At 39.0% G+C, this 18506-nt stretch overlaps 1 protein-coding gene across 2 annotated transcripts in view; it reads left to right on the forward strand.

Moving 5' to 3' along the window:
* Positions 1-18506, forward strand: part of FBXO9 (F-box protein 9) — a 43476-nt gene that overhangs the window by 14525 nt on the left and 10445 nt on the right. The window contains exons 3-11 of one of the 2 annotated variants that reach the window (XM_082729383.1): positions 7543-7696; positions 9805-9864; positions 11260-11359; positions 13380-13510; positions 14662-14776; positions 16132-16250; positions 16464-16554; positions 17248-17343; positions 17679-17772. In XM_082729383.1, the coding sequence (XP_082585509.1) occupies positions 7543-7696; positions 9805-9864; positions 11260-11359; positions 13380-13510; positions 14662-14776; positions 16132-16250; positions 16464-16554; positions 17248-17343; positions 17679-17772 (960 nt within the window). Of the gene's footprint in view, positions 1-7542; positions 7697-9161; positions 9228-9804; positions 9865-11259; positions 11360-13379; positions 13511-14661; positions 14777-16131; positions 16251-16463; positions 16555-17247; positions 17344-17678; positions 17773-18506 lie in introns of those variants that run through there. The other variant, XM_082729384.1, reaches the window with a different exon arrangement.

Raw genomic sequence — 18506 nt, forward strand, 5'->3', positions numbered from 1 at the left:
TTATGGATTTTTTTTTGCCAGACACTCTGCTCCTAGTTTCATTGATATGTTCTGTTGTTTTTTTTAGTTTCTTTATCATTTATTCCTGCTCTAATCTTTACTATTTCCTTCTTTTTGGTTTTAGGTTTTGTTTGTTCTTTTTCTAGCTCCTTTAGGTGTAAGGTTAGGTTGTTTATTTGAGATTTGTCTTGCTTCTTGAGGCGACCTACACTGCTATAAACTTACTTTTTAGAACCAATTTTGCTGCATCCCAAAGGTTTGGACAGTTGTGTTTCATTTTCATTTGTTTCCATGTACTTTTTAAATTTCTTCTTTTATTTCTTAGTTGACTCATTCATTATTTAGTATCATGTTATTTAATCTCCATGTATTTGTGGTCTTTCCAAATCTTGTGTTTGACTTCTAGTGTCATCATGTTATGGTCAGAAAAGATGCATGGTATGACTCCACTCTTCTTGGCATTTGTTGAGGTTTGTTTTCTAGGCTAATATGTGATCTATTCTGGAGAATGTTCCATGTGCACGTGAAAAGAATGTGTATTCTTTCTCATTTTGAATAATTCTTTTTTCTCTTCTGTTCAGCTTTATTACTTTCTATTATTCTGTCTTCTGGGTCATTGACTAGTTCTGTTTCTTCCAGCTGCTGTTCGTTCCATCAAGTGTGTTTCTCATTTCGTTTATCAAATCCTTTATCTCTGTGTTATTCTTTATCTCTGTGTTAATGACTTCACTGATGTCTTTTACTCTTCTCGAGTCCAGTGAGTATCTTTATGATCATTACTTTATTCTCTATTTATATGTTTATATTTATTTATTTTGAATTTTAAATATTTATATTTATTTATATTTATTTTCGATTTATATCTCTATGATCATTACTAATTCTCTGTCAGGCAAGTTACTTATATCTATTTCACCTAAATCTCTAGCCATAGCCTTGTCCTGTTCTCTCATTTGGGACAAATCCTTCTGTCTTCTCATTTTGTCTAAGTCTCTGTGCCTGCCTCTGTGTGTTAGGAAAATCAGCTATGTCTCCTATTCTTGAGGGTGATGGCCTTATGAAGAAGAGGTCCTGTAGTGCCCTGCAGTCTAGTGTCTCCTGTTCCCCAGGGCCTGGTGCTTCAGGGAGTGTCTCCAATGTGTGCTCTGTGTACTCTGCTGTTGTGTTCTGGCCGCTTTATCCTTCAGGCCAGTCTGCAGAGGCTCTTTTGGCTGTTATGGGCAGTGTTTGGTCCCTGGCCTGAATGTGTTGCATTTTAACCAGGTGTGCTCTGGTCTGCTTATGAAATGACAACTGTCACCACCGCCACCGGAACTGAGGCCCTATAAAACTCCTGGGTCAGGAAACATGGTGTGAGCAGGGATTTGGGCTACACTACTAGGGGAGAGGGGGCCTGCCACAATGGGACTGAGGCAGTTGTGAATGGGAGGGGTGGTACCGTGGATCATGGGGTGGTGGGGTTTGGTATAAGCAAGTTAGGTAGCAAGTGTCCACACTGTGCTCTCCCCTGTGTGCTAGTCTGTCTCTAGCCCTTTTCTACAATTGCAACTCCCTCCCCAGTGCAGTGCCCATGATCCCTTTCTCTCCCAAGCTGTGTCTCCACACTTCCTATCATCTTTGATGTTGCCTCTTCTCCACCTTTAGTTGTGGAGTTTGTTCTGCCAGTCTTCAGGTCAGTTTCTGAAGTATGTAGGTTGATTTGATAGTTATCTAGTTGTGTATTCGAGAGATGAAGCAATCCTAGTGTCCTCCTAATTTGCCACCATCTTTCACACTCTGAAGTGAGTCTCTTCTGGGCAACATATAGGTGGGTCTTATCTTTTTATCCATTCAACACCCTGTCTTTTCATTGGAGCATATAGTCCATTTACATTTAAAGTACTTGTTGATAAGTATACTCTTACTGCCATTTTGTTCATTGTTTTTTGGGTTTTGTAGCTTTTCTCTGTTCCTTTTTTCTTCTCTTGCTGTCTTCCCTTGTGACTGATAGCTTTCTTTAGTGTTATGTTTGGATTCCTTCCTCTTTATTTTTTGTGTCTCCATTATTTTTTTCATGTGTGTTACCATGGATTCATTTATCACATCCTGTGAATATACCATTCTGTGTTCAGTTGATGGTCACTTAAGTTCAAATGCATTCTAAAGCACTAACTTTTCCTTACCCATTCCCTGTTCTTTGTATATGATGTCTTATTGTACATCTTTTTAGTTTGTGTATCTCTTGCCTAATCTTTATAGATATAGTTGATTTTATTACATTAGTAGTTCAGCTTTCATGCTGGCTTCACAGGTAGGCTTAACCTATCTACCTTTACTGTATGTTTGCTTTTACCAGTGATTTTTTTTTTTTCTGTTAATATCTTCTTCTAGATCTGACCTTTTCTTTCCACTTAAAGGATTATTTTTAACATTTCTTATAAGGCTGGTTTAGTGGTGATGAATTTCTTTAACTTTTTTCTATCTGGAAAACTCTCTCTCCCGTTCTGAGTATAGCCTTGCTGAGTAGAGTATTGGTTGTAGGTCTTTATTCCTTTCAGCACTTTGATCGTGGCATGCCACCCTCTTCTGGCCTGCGAAGTCTGCTGAAAAATCAGCTGATAGCCTGATGGCATTTCCCTCATATGGAACTGTTTACTTTGCTGCTTTTAAGATTCTGTCTTTATGGGCGCCTGGGTGGCTCAGTGGGTTAAGCCGCTGCCTTCAGCTCAGGTCATGATCTCAGGGTCCTCGGATTGAGTCCCGCATCAGGCTCTGCTCAGCAGGGAGCCTACTTCCTCCTCTCTCTCTCTCTCTCTCTGCCTGCCTCTCTGCCTACTTGTGATCTCTCTCTATCAAATAAATAAATAAAATCTTTTAAAAAAAAAAAGATTCTCTCTTTATACTTTTTGCCATTTTAATTATGGGCCTTGGGGTGGAATTCCTTGGGTTCATCTTGTTGGGGCTCTCTGTGCTTCCTGGACCTGGATGGGTATCTGTTGCCCTCTCCAGATTAGGGAAGTTTTCAGGGATTCTTGAAATGAATTGTCCCCGCCTTCTGGAACCCCTATAATACAAATATTACTACACTCAGTGATGTTGCTGAGGTCCCTTAACCCATACTTTTTTTTTTTTTTTTTTAATTTTTTTGACAGAAAGAGAGAGAGAGGTCATAAGCAGGCAGAGAGGCAGGCAGAGAGAAGGGGAAGCAGGCTCACTGCTGAGCAGAGAGCCCGATGCGGGGCTCGATCCCAGGACCCTGAGATCATGACCTGAGCTGAAGGCAGAGGCTTAACCCACTGAGCCACCCAGGCGCCCCTAACCCATACTTTTTTATTATTCTTTTTCCATTTTGCTCTTGAGCTTGGTCGCTTTACATTACCCTGTCTTCCACCTCACTGATCCATTCTTCTATGTCCTCTGATCTGCTATTGATTCTCTCTAGTGTATTATGCATTTAAGTTACTGAGTTCTTTGGCTCTGATTGGTTCTTTTTTATATTTTCTATCTCTTGGTTGAGTTTCCACTGATCTCAACCATTTTTAAGTTTGTTGAGTATCTTTATGACCAATACTTTGAACTCTTTATTAGGCACATTGCTTATCTTGTTTTCATTTAGTTTGTTTATTTGTTTGTTTTCCCCGGGGGCGATTTTTGTCTTGTTCTTTCATTTGGGACATTTTCCTCTGTCTCCTCATTTTGTCTGACTCTCTGTGTTTCTTTTTTTTTAAAGATTTTATTTATTTATTTGACAGACAGAGATCACAAGTAGGCAGAGAGGCAGGCAGAGAGAGAGAGAGAGGGAAGCAGGCTCCCTGCTGAGCAGAGAGCCCGATGTGGGGCTTGATCCCAGGACCCTGAGATCATGACCTGAGCCGAAGGCAGCGGCTTAACCCACTGAGCCACCCAGGCGCCCTCTGTGTTTCTTTTTATTAGATAGGTCAGTTACATGTCTTGGTCTTGAAAGTAGTAGTCTTGTGTGAAAGAAGTCCTGAGGTGCCCTGTAGCTCAGTCCCCTGGTCACCAGAACAGTCATGCCATGAGCAGTGTAGGCTGTGTTTGCCCCCCTCTTGTGGATAAGCTGTGATTGATACAGGCGTGCTGGTGGGTTGGACTGCCCTCAGTCCACTGGTTTCAGTGATCTACTTCTTCCTGCAGGTGCCCTGGGCAGGTTTTGCTTCTGGTGCTGTTAGATGCCTGGCTCCCAGGAGCTTTATAGTTGTTGGAGTCAGTCTTCACAATGGCTGTCTGCAGTTAACTATTACTGACAGCAGCAGGCACACCAAAGGGCAGGGCTTGCTTCCTGCACTGCCAGCAAAGAGGCTGGCTGTAGGGATTGACATGTTATTGTGTGGGGTTATCTCCCTTCCCATGATAGGAGTCCCTGGGAGGTTTGCTGGTCCTGGTCAGGGCTGCCTTGCTGGCTGTAGCAGGCATAGAGCTGTTTTGGATGGGTGCCTACTAGGCTGGGAAGTCTACAGGTAAATGCAGCAGCTGGGCAAAAAGTGCTAGCAAGGGAGATGGATAGTGTTAGAATTAGCTCCTATTGCATCCAACTATCCAGGCTAGGGGAGGGAAGAAAAATGGCACCTACCAGCACTTTTGTTCCTGGAGAACTCTCCTGCAGATACCCACCCCTTTGGCACATGTCCTAGAATTAATTAATAAATTCCCTTTACATATATCCCAGCATTTGCAAAGTGCTATTTCCATGCTGTTTCCTGGTAGAGTTTTTAGTATGCTGGCCCTTTAAGTATGGAGACTCCTTTTCCAGTAGCTCTCTGGCTCTCCTGGAATTAAGCCTCACTGATTTTCAAAGCCAGATGTATTGGGGACTCCTCTTCCCAGGGCTGATGTGGAGTTTGATCCCCTCACTCCACTACGCTTGTGATATCCCTCCTGTTAGTTGTTAGTCTTCCCGGGGATTTGGTTCCCAACTCTATGTCTGCCCCTCTTACCCTTTGCGAGGTGGTCTTCTCTCTGTAACTAGCTGTGGAAGATCTGTTCTGCATCTTGAGGTCATTTATGGAATGAGTTGTGGTAGATGTTGTCTTGGTATGTCTGTCGGAAAGGTGAGCTCAGGATCCTCCCTTTCACCAGCTTCCACAAGCAGCAGATCCAGTCTATCCCTCACTACTGCTTCTGGGTGCTTTGGATGATACCAGAGTATCACAGGTTCCTTATGGGTGCTTTCCTACAGATAAGTGACTTTCGTGGAATTCTTGTTGGTAATTTATGGATCCCTGAGATTCACTTGGTTTCTAAAAGGTCAATGCCTCTGAATTTATTAGCAGAAGCCCAAAAGGAGAAAAAACTTGTTCAAATGTTAACACCTTTGCAAAGGTCTTAATTCAGTATTTTGTTATATTTTCCATTGAACAGATGTGTAGTGATGCACAAATTATTTTCTTATTCTGGAAATTTTGAAAGTGCTCACACTGAAGATAGTAATTGCTGTTATGAGGTTCGATATATGAGTTTAAAATGTTCCAAATAAGACATAACTTAAAACCCATCACCTTAAAAAGATTGACAGATTTGATCACCTAGAAGTTAAAACCTGTATATAGAAGAGACATCATAAATCAAGAGAAATGATTAGCTAGGAGAACTGTTTACTGTGTACTGGCAGAGGATTGAAACCCACCCCTAGTATATGGAACATCCTTATAAATTAATACAAATGACACAAGATAGAAAGATATGAATGGATAACTAATGGAAAAAATAATATAAATGGCTATTAAATATTTGAAGAGATAGTCTCATGATTTATAAAATACAGATTAAATCTACACTGAGATTTTTCTTAATCAGATTGGTGAACAGTGCCCTTTGTTGTCCAGTCTTTGAGGACATTCAAGCAGTGCACATGAAGTGTAAATTGCTACAGCTTTTTTGGAGGGCAGACTAGCAACATGGAACAAGATGAAAAACATACATTTCCTTTGATCAGGCAGTTCTTTTTTAAAGATTTATTTATTTTGAATAAGGGTACATGCACGTGTGAGTTATGGGGAGGGGCAGAGAGGGAGAGAGAATCTCAAGCAGACTGCCCACTGAGTATTGAGGAGCCCCATGTGGGGCTGGATCTCACACAACCCTGAGATCATGACCTGAGCAGAAATCAAGAGTCAGACACTTAACTGATTGAGCCACCCAGACGCCCCTGATCAAGCAATTCTATTTCTAGAAAATTAATCTTAAGGAAATGATGGGGAAACTGAGTAAATATAAATGTACAAGAATGTTTATTATAGCATTATATGAAAAAATAGACCACAACCTAAATATCCGTCATTTGTATTAAGTAATGGTACATTCATACACTGAAATAACTGCAGTCATTTAATAGGATGGGGCAAATCCTTGTGCATTAAAATAGAAAAATATTCATTGTAGCTACATTAGTGTATCTTACTGAATTTACAAGCTTTGTAATACTTATTTGGAATATATCATCTAGCAGATATTCAGTGTTTACTAAAGATTCTGTAGAGCAAATGTGTCTGTTTTGTGTTAGAAGCAGGTGGGTGGGAACCAGAACTGTTCAGAATGGCAAGAAAAGTTATTTTTAAAACTTACATATTTTATATATGCCTCTTCAAAAAAAAAAAACCAAAAAACTAGGAATAATATACACAGTTGTATTGATAACGGCCTTCTTTAGGAGAAGGAGTATTTCAAGTTGGGATCCCAGAGAACAGACTTTAAAGTAGAAACTATGATGAGGAAAGTGTACTAGGGAGTTCTTTTGGGATCTACACGTATGGAAGGGGGAGAGGGAGGAGGCCTGAGTGGGCAGAGGGAGAAGTCTGGCTGTTGTACCGTTTTAGTGGACTGCCTCAGCCAATTCTGTGGGAGTTCTGAGTATGGTGGAACCAGAGCCTTTCACACTTTTATCAGCTGTTGATCAGTCATTGGGTAGCGATTGCCTGGGAAGAGGCGTGATCTTGCGTAGGCCATGCCCACATGGGCTGACAGCTGAGGGCTGTTTCTGTAGCAGTCCCAGCATTCGGGCAGATCAGTGCCTTCATTCCTGAAGGGATCTGGGCAGCACAGAAGAGTCCACCACACTGGGGAACTTCAGTTTCTATATTCAGAATTTTTTATGACATATATTAGAGAAAGTAGTTCCTTTTAAAAAAAAAGAGAATCCTTTTGAAAGAAAGACTTAGGGTTCAACCACAGAATAATTAACAGTACTTTCCACGTCTAGTAGATGATGTATTCCAAGTAAACAAATGTTTGAAAGCTTTTATGTTCAGCCCTTAGGAGATGGCTTATCCTTCCAACTCTAACCAGAGCTTGGTTTTCTGATACCATTAGATTTTTCCCATATAGACAATCAGGCAACTTTTCATGATTTTTTTTTTCAAAGATTTAAGCAGAACAGTATTTTAGAAGGTAACATGTTGAATGGATATTGATTTAGTAATTTAAAAGACCATGTTTCCTAGTCTTAAGTATGCATTTATATGGAAATTGATATCGGGCCTGTTGATAAACTGTCCGGGGTTGAGCTGCTCTTCCTTGATGAGCCCTAAAGTCCTTTTCTTTCCTTAGGCACAGCTCCAGATGTTCCGAGCTCAGTGGATGTTTGAACTTGCTCCAGGTGTAGGCTCTAGCAATTTAGAAACTCGGCCTTGCAGAGCATCAAAAGGTTCTTTACTGAAAGCACCAGACACCAAAGGAAAGCAAGAACTGGCAAAAGAAGAAAAGTTAAGTATTATGGACATTGTGACAAAGGAACTTTTTTTTTTTCAATTATACATGAGAGTTTTTAGAGTCGTAAATAAGTGATCATTGTAATTGTATTCTGGTGAGATAAGCACGTACCTTATGAAATAAAACTTTTCCTCATGTGCAGAAGTATACTGGTATGTCCATCCTTCACTACTACTTTTAGGTGCTTTGGATGATACCACCATTCCTCACAGGCTTCTTTCTAGAGGTACAGTGTCTTCATAGAACTGTCTTTGGCAATTTATAGATGGCTAAGATTCATTTGGTCTCCAAAAGTTCGATGCTAAAAAAGGAGAAAAAACTTGTTCAACTGTTAACACCTTTGCAAAGGTCTTAAAGCAGTATTTTGTTACATTTTGAGTAGAACCAATGTATAATGATGCATTAATTATTTCCTTCTTCTGGAAAACTTTGAAAGCGCTTACACTGAAAATATTTGGCATGCTGTCTAAGAAACCTGGTGAATAAACCTCTTTTTAGTACTTACATGACATAGGCACATTACACTTTCCATTTTTCCTGTTCCATAGAGGCGCTCATGTTTACACAAAATATTTTTACAAGCAATCTGGCATTAAGTAATTGAAATTACCATGATAACTAAAAACTTCCATATTCATCTTGTTTTAATTTTTATTTTGAAAATAATTACAGAAACCTAGGTGCAGGGAAGCCCCATGCACCTTTCACCCTTTCTTCTTCAGCCGTGATACCTTGCATAGCTATAGTACCATACCATATCAGAAGCTAGGAAATAGACATTGGTATAATGCACAGCGCTTATTCGGACCTCCCAGATTTGTAAGCACTTTTTTTATGTGCATGTATATAAATAGTACATGTGTAGCTTCCTGTAACCACCACCACGATCAAGATCTGGACTGCGGTGGCACCACAGGACTCCCTCTTTCTGCACCTTTGTAGTTCTTTCCCGTCCCCCACTCCCTGACCATTCCTTCCCACTGGCAGTCACTAATCTCTTCTCCAGTTCTGTTAACTTTGATATTAAAAAAATGGTGCAGGGGCACCTGGGTGGCTCAGTGGGTTAAGCCTCTGCCTTCGGCTCGGGTCATAATCCCAGGGTCCTGGGATCGAGCCCCACATCGGGCTTTCTGCTCTGCAGGGGGCCTGCTTCCTCCTCCCTCTCTGCCTACTTGTGATCTCTGTCAGATAAATAAAGAAAAAATCTTAAAAAAAAAAATGGTGCAAAAATGGAATCCTCCAGTATATAACCTTCTGAGATGGGCATTTTTCACTCACCAGAATTCCCCTGAGGTCCATCCAGGTTTGTTTATAACAGTAGTTTGTTCCTTTTTATTGCTCAGTGGTATTGCATGGTATGGGTGCACCCCAGTTTGTTGAACTATTCACCAGTTGAAGGACATTTGGGTTGTTCCCAGTGTTTGGTGATTAATAGAGCTGCTACGAATATTCAGGTGCAGGTTTCTGCATGAATGTTAAGTTTTCATTTCTCTGGCCTAGGAGTGCAGTTGCTGGGTTGTATGGTAAGTGCCTGTTTGGCTAAAAGAAACTGCCCAGGGCTTTTCCAGGGTGGCGGCACCATTTTATCTTTCCTTGTGCCATTTGCCACCTTTCTCTCCTCTCTGTATAATCTATTGTCTTTTCTAATTGCACTGCCTGTGTTTGTTGAGTTTTGAGAGTTCTTTATTCTAAATATAGTCCTTTGTTGAGTAAATGGCTCTTATATTCTTTCTCTCAGCCTGTGGCTTACATTTTCATCCTCAGGGTATTTCGTGGAGCCAAAGTTTTTAATGTTGATGAATTCCAGTTTATCAACCTTTCCTTCTGTGGATTGTGTTTTTTGGATCAAGTATAACTCCTTGCCCAGCCATAGGTCTCCAAGATTTAAAGAATTCTTTTTCCTATAAGTTTATTATTTTACAGTTAAGTCCATGATCCATTTTTGAGTTGATTTTTTTGTAAGATGTGAGGTTTAGGTCATGGTTCATTACTTTGCCTGTGGGTGTCCAATCATTCTGGCCCTTGTGTTAGAAAGACTGTAATGCCATGCGTACTCATTTTTAAAACAGACTTTCAAAAATTCCATTTCGCTATTTTTATAGGCTCGAGAACTCTTTCTAAAAGCAGTAGAAGAAGAACAGAATGGAGCTCTCTATGAAGGTAAAAAAACTCAGGGTCCAGGATCATATGTCATGACACTTCTAATAACAACTCTTAGTTACTGAACAATTTTTTTTTAACTAGAATATATTTGGTATGTAGACATCAGTCTCCCTATATTTAAAATTGTTTTCTACCAAATCAAAACTAAATGTTGTATTTCTCTATAACCTCTTTTCAAAAAATATCGCTGTGAACCATCATCATATTGGTCTATGTTTAGGTTTTAGTATTTATTAATTCTTCATTATATTAAGGTCTTAAAAATAACTGTTTCTCATTTTAAAATATTCTTTAATGGGTGAAAATTACTTCAGAGGAGGGGAATATAAAAGATAGTTTCTGCAGCATATACGTATTTAGTAGTTTACATTTTACACTAAGAAAATTACCCCTCAGCTTTAATTACCTCTTTATTTACCTCTTTTAATTACTTCTTTTATTAACCCATTAGAAATGCATAAACAAACAGAGCAGTGGGGTATTTTACTGTATTAGGTGTGTAAATAGGCTTCCATTTTGTGATAGTAAAGCTAATAATTGGAGCATGGGAAAAATGCTTGTGCTTGAATCACTTTGAAAATGTTCTCAAAATAACATTTTCAAGATTACTGCATTTTACTCGCAAGTTTCTTCTAGTGATATTTTCACTCAGATATTAAAAGAGCCCAAATGGTGAGATCCCTCCACAGTCTTCATTAGTTTGTAAGAGTCTCATCTCCATTTAATGTACAGTAATTTACCCAGAGTAACAGAACACAGCAGAATATATTGAATTGAATAGAGTCTGTCTGTGGGAAGAAGAGCTGGTTGGCTTCTGCAGTCTCAAGTTCTGTTGTATAGCTTTGTGGGAGAGATTGCTAAATACCATAGCTCTAAACCACCTGGCCAAGAACTTACAAGAAAATAGGTTTTAAATGTTATTTAGCTAAGTAATAGACAGCTGGACTAAAGGAAATTGGATTTGAAGATTAGTTTTTTTAAAAAGTCTTTCTTCTACCTAGTAGGAAGCATTTGATTATCCTTAACTCTGCATCCTAGAAACAAAAGGCTGCTTAAAAGTGTTTTTCTTGGGTTTACAGCAATTGCATTTCCAAAGTGTGAAGAAAGACAACCACATAAGATCGCTTCTAACTACAAGGCTGAGGGAAAAGGTGGGAAGGGCTAACAGTCCTTAAGCTGCTATAATGTGTTAGCTTTAGAAAAAAGAAAGGTTATTTCTGAGTAGTAAGACTTGGAAATAAGTTTGTTCACTGAACTACTACTGTATGTAGAAAAAAGGAATTTGGCTGTTTGTAAAGAAAGTTACCAAATTAAACCACAGTTAATAGGTAATCAAAGGAAATGACAAAAAATGTGTGGTCATAGCTAATTTAGCTTTATTTCTTCTTTTAGCCATCAAGTTTTATCGTAGGGCTATGCAACTTGTACCTGATATAGAGTTCAAGATTACTTATACCCGGTCTCCAGATGGTGATGGCGTTGGAAACAGCTAGTGCGTATATAATTCGATAGACAGTAATACATAGAGTTTGTTAAAGTTAAGCGTCTTTGCCCTGTTGACTCTTAACATGGTAAGAAGATGGTGGTAATTCTGTTAAATTATATAGTCTTTAGCACAAAGACTTGTTTATAAAGTTGTAGAAATTGTTTTTAGTTAGGGAAATGTTAAGATTAAAATAAAGAAACGCACATTTTCAACAGATACAACAAAGATAAGGTGGCAAGAGTTTTTTTAAAATAAAAGCAGTGATTATTGAAAGTAAATTAAAAGACACAGTTCACCTTCCTGAAACCTATTTTAAAAAGTCAAATTTATTAAAATATAATTAGGCCAAAGCTGACAAAATATTGATAATGGTTGAAATTGGGTGATGGGTACATGGGGTTTTATCAAACTAGTTTTTCTCCTTTTTGATATGTTTGAAGTTACACATTTTTTTTTAAAGGTTTTTCATTTTATTAAGAAAATGCTGAATTATAACAAGACTTTATTATTCTCTTAAGGTATCCGGGAGGACATTGTTAAGACAATGTTTGTTTAAAAGCCCAAGTGCAGGATAGAAGCCATGTTTCTATGGATAGATGCCTCTTGCATCAAAGTGATAAAGCGGCATTGATAGTTTTACATGGACAAAGATCAAAAGATTTGCAAGCCAATTATAAAAAATTGGTTTTTGGCTTAATCTATCTCCAGAAGCTCAATTTGCTGATATTAGAGAGAGGAGAGTCTCTCTACCCGTGAGAGAGTGTCAGGTTAGAAATGAGCAATACATAGGAAAATAGTGTTTTTAGTAATAAAATACTACCATTATGTTACAGTATTACCTCCATCATGAGGTAAAAAGAAGTTACCTTTATGGATAACATGTGCTCATTGCCAGTGTTTTTTTTAACTGCTTGCAGTATTAACACTCAAGCTTTGGATAATAAAAATATCACAGTGAAGTTAGTCTTAACTGTCTAAACTTGGAGGCTAGTGGTGTTGTTCACCAAATGAAATTTAATAGTGTGAGGTAGTTGAAACTCAAAATGAATTGTGGGCTTTTTCTAAGCCTCTTTATACTCTGGCGGGCATTTAGACCCAGCTCTCGGTCAGCTTGATGAATAGTGCAGGTGCTGTTGAGAAAGGCTATATTAAAAACGTCAAAGAAGCATTTCTTTTCTCTCCCATCCCTTTGTACACGCCCAGATGCAGTGAAAGTTCTTGAAGGATAAAGGTGTTTTTTTCTTATCAGGTCTAATAATCCCTGAAAGTCACTCTCCTGGTTTTGTTCTTGTTTTCTGCCTTCTGTGAAGTGCTGGTAGAGCAGCGCTTGTACCCATCTAGCCTCTGCCACATGTGCCTTTCTTGTGGTATAATTAGCCCTTCTTGGTCTTCAGACCTTATTCTCATCGAAGCTGCTTTGTACATCTGATCGCTTTTAAGGTTAATTCAACAAAAATTAAAGGCAGATTTTTTTTTTAAACACTGAATTACCCTTGTTTAGATGATTGATAGATGATTTGTGGACCCTGCTAAATAAGATTTTTAAATTACATATTTTCCTCTCTCAAGGTAGGGTGGTAAGGCACATCTGTTAGAAAAACCCTTGGTAAGTAAGTACTGCAGATGACATCTGTATATTTGATTTTTATCCAGTTAGAATGGATTGTAGTCACATTAGTATGGAATATATTTACATAAGTTTTAAAAAATCATTTGAAATTATCTTTTTCACTAACTCAAGAATCTCTACAATAAAATGGACTAATTAAATCTCAACCTTTGTATCCAAAATTCTAGTTCTTCCTGGGTGAGAATGAAAATGGCTGAAGCTTTTTTCGCCAAAAAATTTGGTATGGCCCTCCTTTGTGAGGCAGAGTAAACTTATATCAAATCAAAAAAGTAGTTAAGACAGTTTGCATTTAGATAACTTTTTCTAAAGCAGATTCGAAAGTACTATCAAAAATCAGTTTCCAAACTCTGTTTGTGGAGCGAAGCACTTAATTTTTTCACCTCCCTCCTTTTTCAGCATGGAAGATAATGATGATGACAGCAAGATGGCAGACCTCTTGTCGTGCTTCCAGCAGCAGCTCACGTTCCAGGAGTCTGTGCTCAAACTGTGTCAGCCTGAGCTGGAGAGCAATCAGACTCACATATCAGGTAAGCGTACATGGCTGTTAGAACTCAGGGAGGCACACTTGCACTTTAGATTTAAATTTTCCAAGCTTACAGGGCCAGATAACTAGCCAAATAATTGCTCTAGTTTAGAGTATGTTGGGACAGCTAGTTATAATTACTGTTTGCATATACTAATAAGCTTTTCAAAATCTGAAGTAGAAAGGAGTTTGGAGTACAGTTCAAGGATGCCCTTCGTGATTCAGTGAAGATTTAAAAGGGTGTCTGAGTTACTGAAGCCGCCCAAGAAAATTAGAGGAAGACAGGTGTCATGAGGCATTTCAGCCTGAGAGAGGTTGCATTTTATTTATTTATTTTAGATTTTATCTTTTTATTTGACACAGAGAGAGGCAGTGAGAGAGAGAGAGCACAAGCAGAGGGAGCAGCAGGCAGGCAGGGGAGAGGGAGAAGCAGACTCCCTGCTGAGCAGGGAGCCAGACACAGGGCTTGATCCCAGGACCCTGGGACCATGACTGGAGCCGAAGGCAGCTGTTAACCAGCTGAGCCACCCAGGCACCCCAGAGGCTGCATACTTAAAAATGAGTGTTTGGGGCACCTGGGCCACTCACTCAGTTAAGCGTCCAGACTCCTGGTTTTGGGATCGAACCTCGTGTTGGGCTCTGCGCTCAGCTCGGAGTCTGGTTGAGATTCTCTCTCTCTGCCCCTCTGGCTTGTGCTCGCACTCTGTCTCTCTCACTCAAATAAATAAAAAGATCTTAATAAAAATGAATGTTTCTTTCTTTCCATACGTTAAGTGTTTAGTTTTGGGGTTTTCTAGAGAAAGACACTTGAAAATATTCAAGAAGATGAAAGTTAGTTTTAGTGTCAGCAAATGCTGTATGGATTACGTATACATACATAATTAGATATAAATATACACATATCAGAGTTTAATTTATTTTAAAATCTCTTGGTGATAAAATGATCTTTTGAAGGCAAAGGTGCTTTATAAAAGTAGCTTCTGATCTGTTCTATACTGAAGAAAAATTTGTGTCTTGACATCCGAAACTGTTATTACTGAGTCATACTGAGACTGTGATTCAGAAAGTCTGGGAGTAGTGAAGCTGCCTGCGCCCGAGAATGAGACCGTCCAATGGCCAAGGAGGGTCGCTGGAGGGACGATGTTTTCTTTGCAGTGTTGCCGATGGAGGTCCTAATGTACATCTTCCGATGGGTGGTGTCGAGCGACTTGGACCTCAGGTCATTAGAGCAGCTGTCGCAGGTGTGCAGAGGATTCTATATCTGTGCCAGGTACTTCATCTTTAAACAACTCAGGCAGGGGTGAAGAAAGAATTACGGTCTTTTGCCAGTTTCGATAAAGAAACTTGATAGATATTCAGTAAAAACTTAGAATGGATGGTTTTGCCTAAGCTGTATTTATGTGATCTCCTCAAACCACCTAGCCCTTAAAGGCCAGAGTACAGTGGATTTCCGGGGTGCAGATGTAGTCACACATATTACTTCCATAGAGCAGTTTGCATGCTATCCTAGCTGATTTGGAAAAAGAATTGTGCTAGGAAAATAAACTTGAGTCATCTTCACAGTAACTTATAAATACCATTACGTGGTAATGACTTAACTTAAGATTGCACTAGCATTTTCTTTTGGCCCATCAGAAGTTATCCTATACTTTTTAAAATACTGCTTTGTGAAGAATAATCATAGTTTAGTATAAAATGATTTGAGACTGGTAATCTTTCATGGATATTTTACATAAAAATATATCCTTTGTGGGCACTTGGTTGGCTCGGTTGGTTAACTGTCTGCCTTTGGCTCAGGTCACGATCCTGAGGTCCTGGGATCTAGCCCTGTGTCAGGCTTCCTGCTCAGCAAGGGGACCTGCTTCTCCCTTTCCCTCTGCTGCTGTGCTCTCTCTCTCTCGTTTACTCTGTCTCTCAAATAAAATCTTAAAAAAAAAAAAAAAAAAACAAAAAAAAAAACTCAGTTTTCTACACTAATCCCATAACAAAATCTTGTTGATGCTACCGTAAAAATAGATCTTTAATTTGACATTTCCCTCTTGTCCAGGGACCCTTCTTGTTCTGCCCATGACAGCCGGTCTGGGTTATTATGGCAGTGGCCTGCTTCCCCTCTTACACCCCTAGAGCACCCAGAGAGCAGACCAGAGTTAGAAAGCCTAAATCATACGCAGAGCTCTTCAGTGGCATCCATGTCAGTAAATAGCCTGTAAGCCCCTCACTGCCCCTCCAGTCATGCAGCCTGTGAACCTGGCTTAGTTAGCTGCAACCATGTGGTCCTCATCGAACGCACCAGACACCCTCCCACCTAGAGCCTTGCACTTGCTATGGCTTCTGCCCAGGTACTTTCCCTGTCGTTGTGCCTGAAGTAGTCTCTCCTCCCCCACCTTAGCTGTCCTTGCCTGTTTACCCTGCTTCATTTGTGTTTGCACTGAGCACACTATCTGAAACTTTTGTTTTCTTAGTATGGTTTGCTTTCCCACCAGGAAAAGAGCAGGGCCTTTGCCTTGTCTGTCTCCAGAGCCCTGGTCAGTGCCTTGCAGGTGCTCATCAAATTCTTGCAGAAGTATTTCTGCGGTTAGGAACTTAGCCTTTTTTATAAGTTGATGTTATGCTTTTATTACCTAGAGACCCCGAGATATGGCGTTTGGCCTGCTTGAAAGTTTGGGGCAGAAGCTGTATTAAGCTTGTTCCATACACATCCTGGAGGGAGATGTTTTTAGAAAGGCCCCGTGTTCGGTTTGATGGTAAGTTGAACTCTTCAGAACTTAGGAGAAATACTGGTCTAGCATGTTGATTTTGATAAGTACACAGTCTTAACTTTCTGTAACAGATCTAAGTACTTTAATCATTCTTAAAGGAAACCACAATAAAAATAAAGCTGGAAACATGTTAGTTTATTTTAACTGTAAAAAAAAAAAAACCTAAACTAAAAAAATCTCAAAACTTTGTTTTTATAGGAGTGTATATCAGTAAAACGACATATATTCGTCAAGGGGAACAGTCTCTTGATGGTTTCTATAGAGCCTGGCACCAAGTGGAATATTACAGGTACAACTGTAGTAAACTGAGTGAGTGAAAAATTCTCTCTCTCCAAGTATTAGTTCATTAGTTACTGGGCAGCTGTTTGTGGCCTTTACACTTATCCACAAAATGACCCTCAGTATTTTTCTCCAGTTTTGTAACAGGAACTGAACTCAAAGAAACAAGAGGTTAATACAAATTATTTAATTCCTCCTAGCTTCTAAACTGAAGAATCCCTTTACATTTTAGAGCTCTTCATTGTTTTTTGCTTTTGGTGGGATTCATTTGCCTTTTCACTTAGCTGGTGCTCTTTCAGCCATACTGTCCAGCAGATGTTACTAGCCTTGAGAAATAAGGAGACATGTGAACTACTGTGTATGATCATTAGGTCATACTCTTGACCTTAATTAGTGCTTTAGGGAAAAAAAAAAAAAAAAAACCAGTTTTAACGGAGGTATATTTATTTTTATTCAGGAATAAAACTGAAAGTTTGACAGTTCCCTCTAAGAAAAATAACAGACTGTTTCACTTCTTTTTCTCTGGCCTCATGGGTTGCCAGTCATGTTTGTTTTAATGTTGTTTTGCCGGTTTTTTTGGCCCATGGTATTTCTGATTTGATTTCACATCAGTGAACAGGTTTAGGTGCCAGGAAACAAGGACATATTTTATACTGTGTGTGTGTGTGTGGTGTTTTTTGGTGTTCTTTTTCTTTTTACACAGGTACATAAGATTCTTCCCTGATGGCCTTGTGATGGTGTTGACAACCCCTGAGGAGCCCCAGTCCATTGTTCCTCGCTTAAGAACTAGGAATACTAGGTAGTATTTTTCTGTAGTTGTCTGTCCAGTTCACATTTTCTGTGGTTACTTGCAGGTTAATGTAATCCAGTGCTTCCTTAACTTAGTACTGGCTGATGAAAACAGCACTCTGCAGGGGCCCTTAGGAAAAACACTGGTGCCTGGGGCTCTCTGCCTAGGGAGTGTGCTTCAGTAGGTCTTAGAACCCTTGCAAACTAGGTTTACTCACATCCTAGCTGATTCTTCTCGGGCAAGTTGAGTAACCGCTATTAGAACACATTACTTCCTAAATTATTTAAATACATGCAACAACTGATTAATAGACTTGGACTTAAATTGTACTTTTTAATTTTTAGAACTGATGCAATTCTATTGGGTCATTATCGCTTATCACAAGATACAGACAATCAGACCAAAGTATTTGCTGTGATAACCAAGAAAAAAGAAGAGGTGAGTATGTGATTGGAATTAAAGGTTCTCTGTTTATTTCAGTACTCCACTTACTCAAGCATTCTTGATTAGAAAGTATAAGAAAATATTGTTTCATAATGTATCCTGTTACACAAAATGTATGTTGACTTAAAACATCTCTCTGAAGAGAGCTGGAGGGTTTTCTGAAATGTAGGGGGGGGGTTAATTGGATCAGCTTGTTTATCTCTAAGTGATTTCTTTTTCTGGTCTAGATTTTTTACATTAGAAAATGTAAAGCCAAAATGTGCTACGAAATAACTAGTAAAATTATACCTGAATATGTTTTTTAGCTATCCCTATTTTGAATCATAAGAGATTTCCTTTCTAAGGTAGTTTATATAGATAATTTTTTCTCAAGGATGTTCTTAGAGAATTTCAATTTCTACTGGAAATAAGCTAAAGTAAGATAATTTCCTTCTTCCTGTTCTTACAAAAGGAAAAAAAAATGCCAAGCAAATTATTACATTCCAGAATATTTTTAACTCTAACACATTGAGGGCCCAATTTTTTTTTCACAACTTTTCTTGTGTTTTTCAATCCTGGTTTTAAAAATGGGTATGAAAGGAGTCAGTTGTGATGTAGTTGGAATAAATACTTGCCCAATGCTTTTTTTTTTTTTTTTTAAGATTTGATTTATTTATTTGACAGAGTTCACAAGTAGGCAGAGAGGCAGGCAGAGAGAGAGGGGAAAGCAGGCTCCCTTCTGAGCAGAG

This window comes from Mustela nivalis, assembly GCF_964662115.1.
Source record: "Mustela nivalis genome assembly, chromosome: 5".
Lineage (NCBI taxonomy): Eukaryota > Metazoa > Chordata > Mammalia > Carnivora > Mustelidae > Mustela > Mustela nivalis.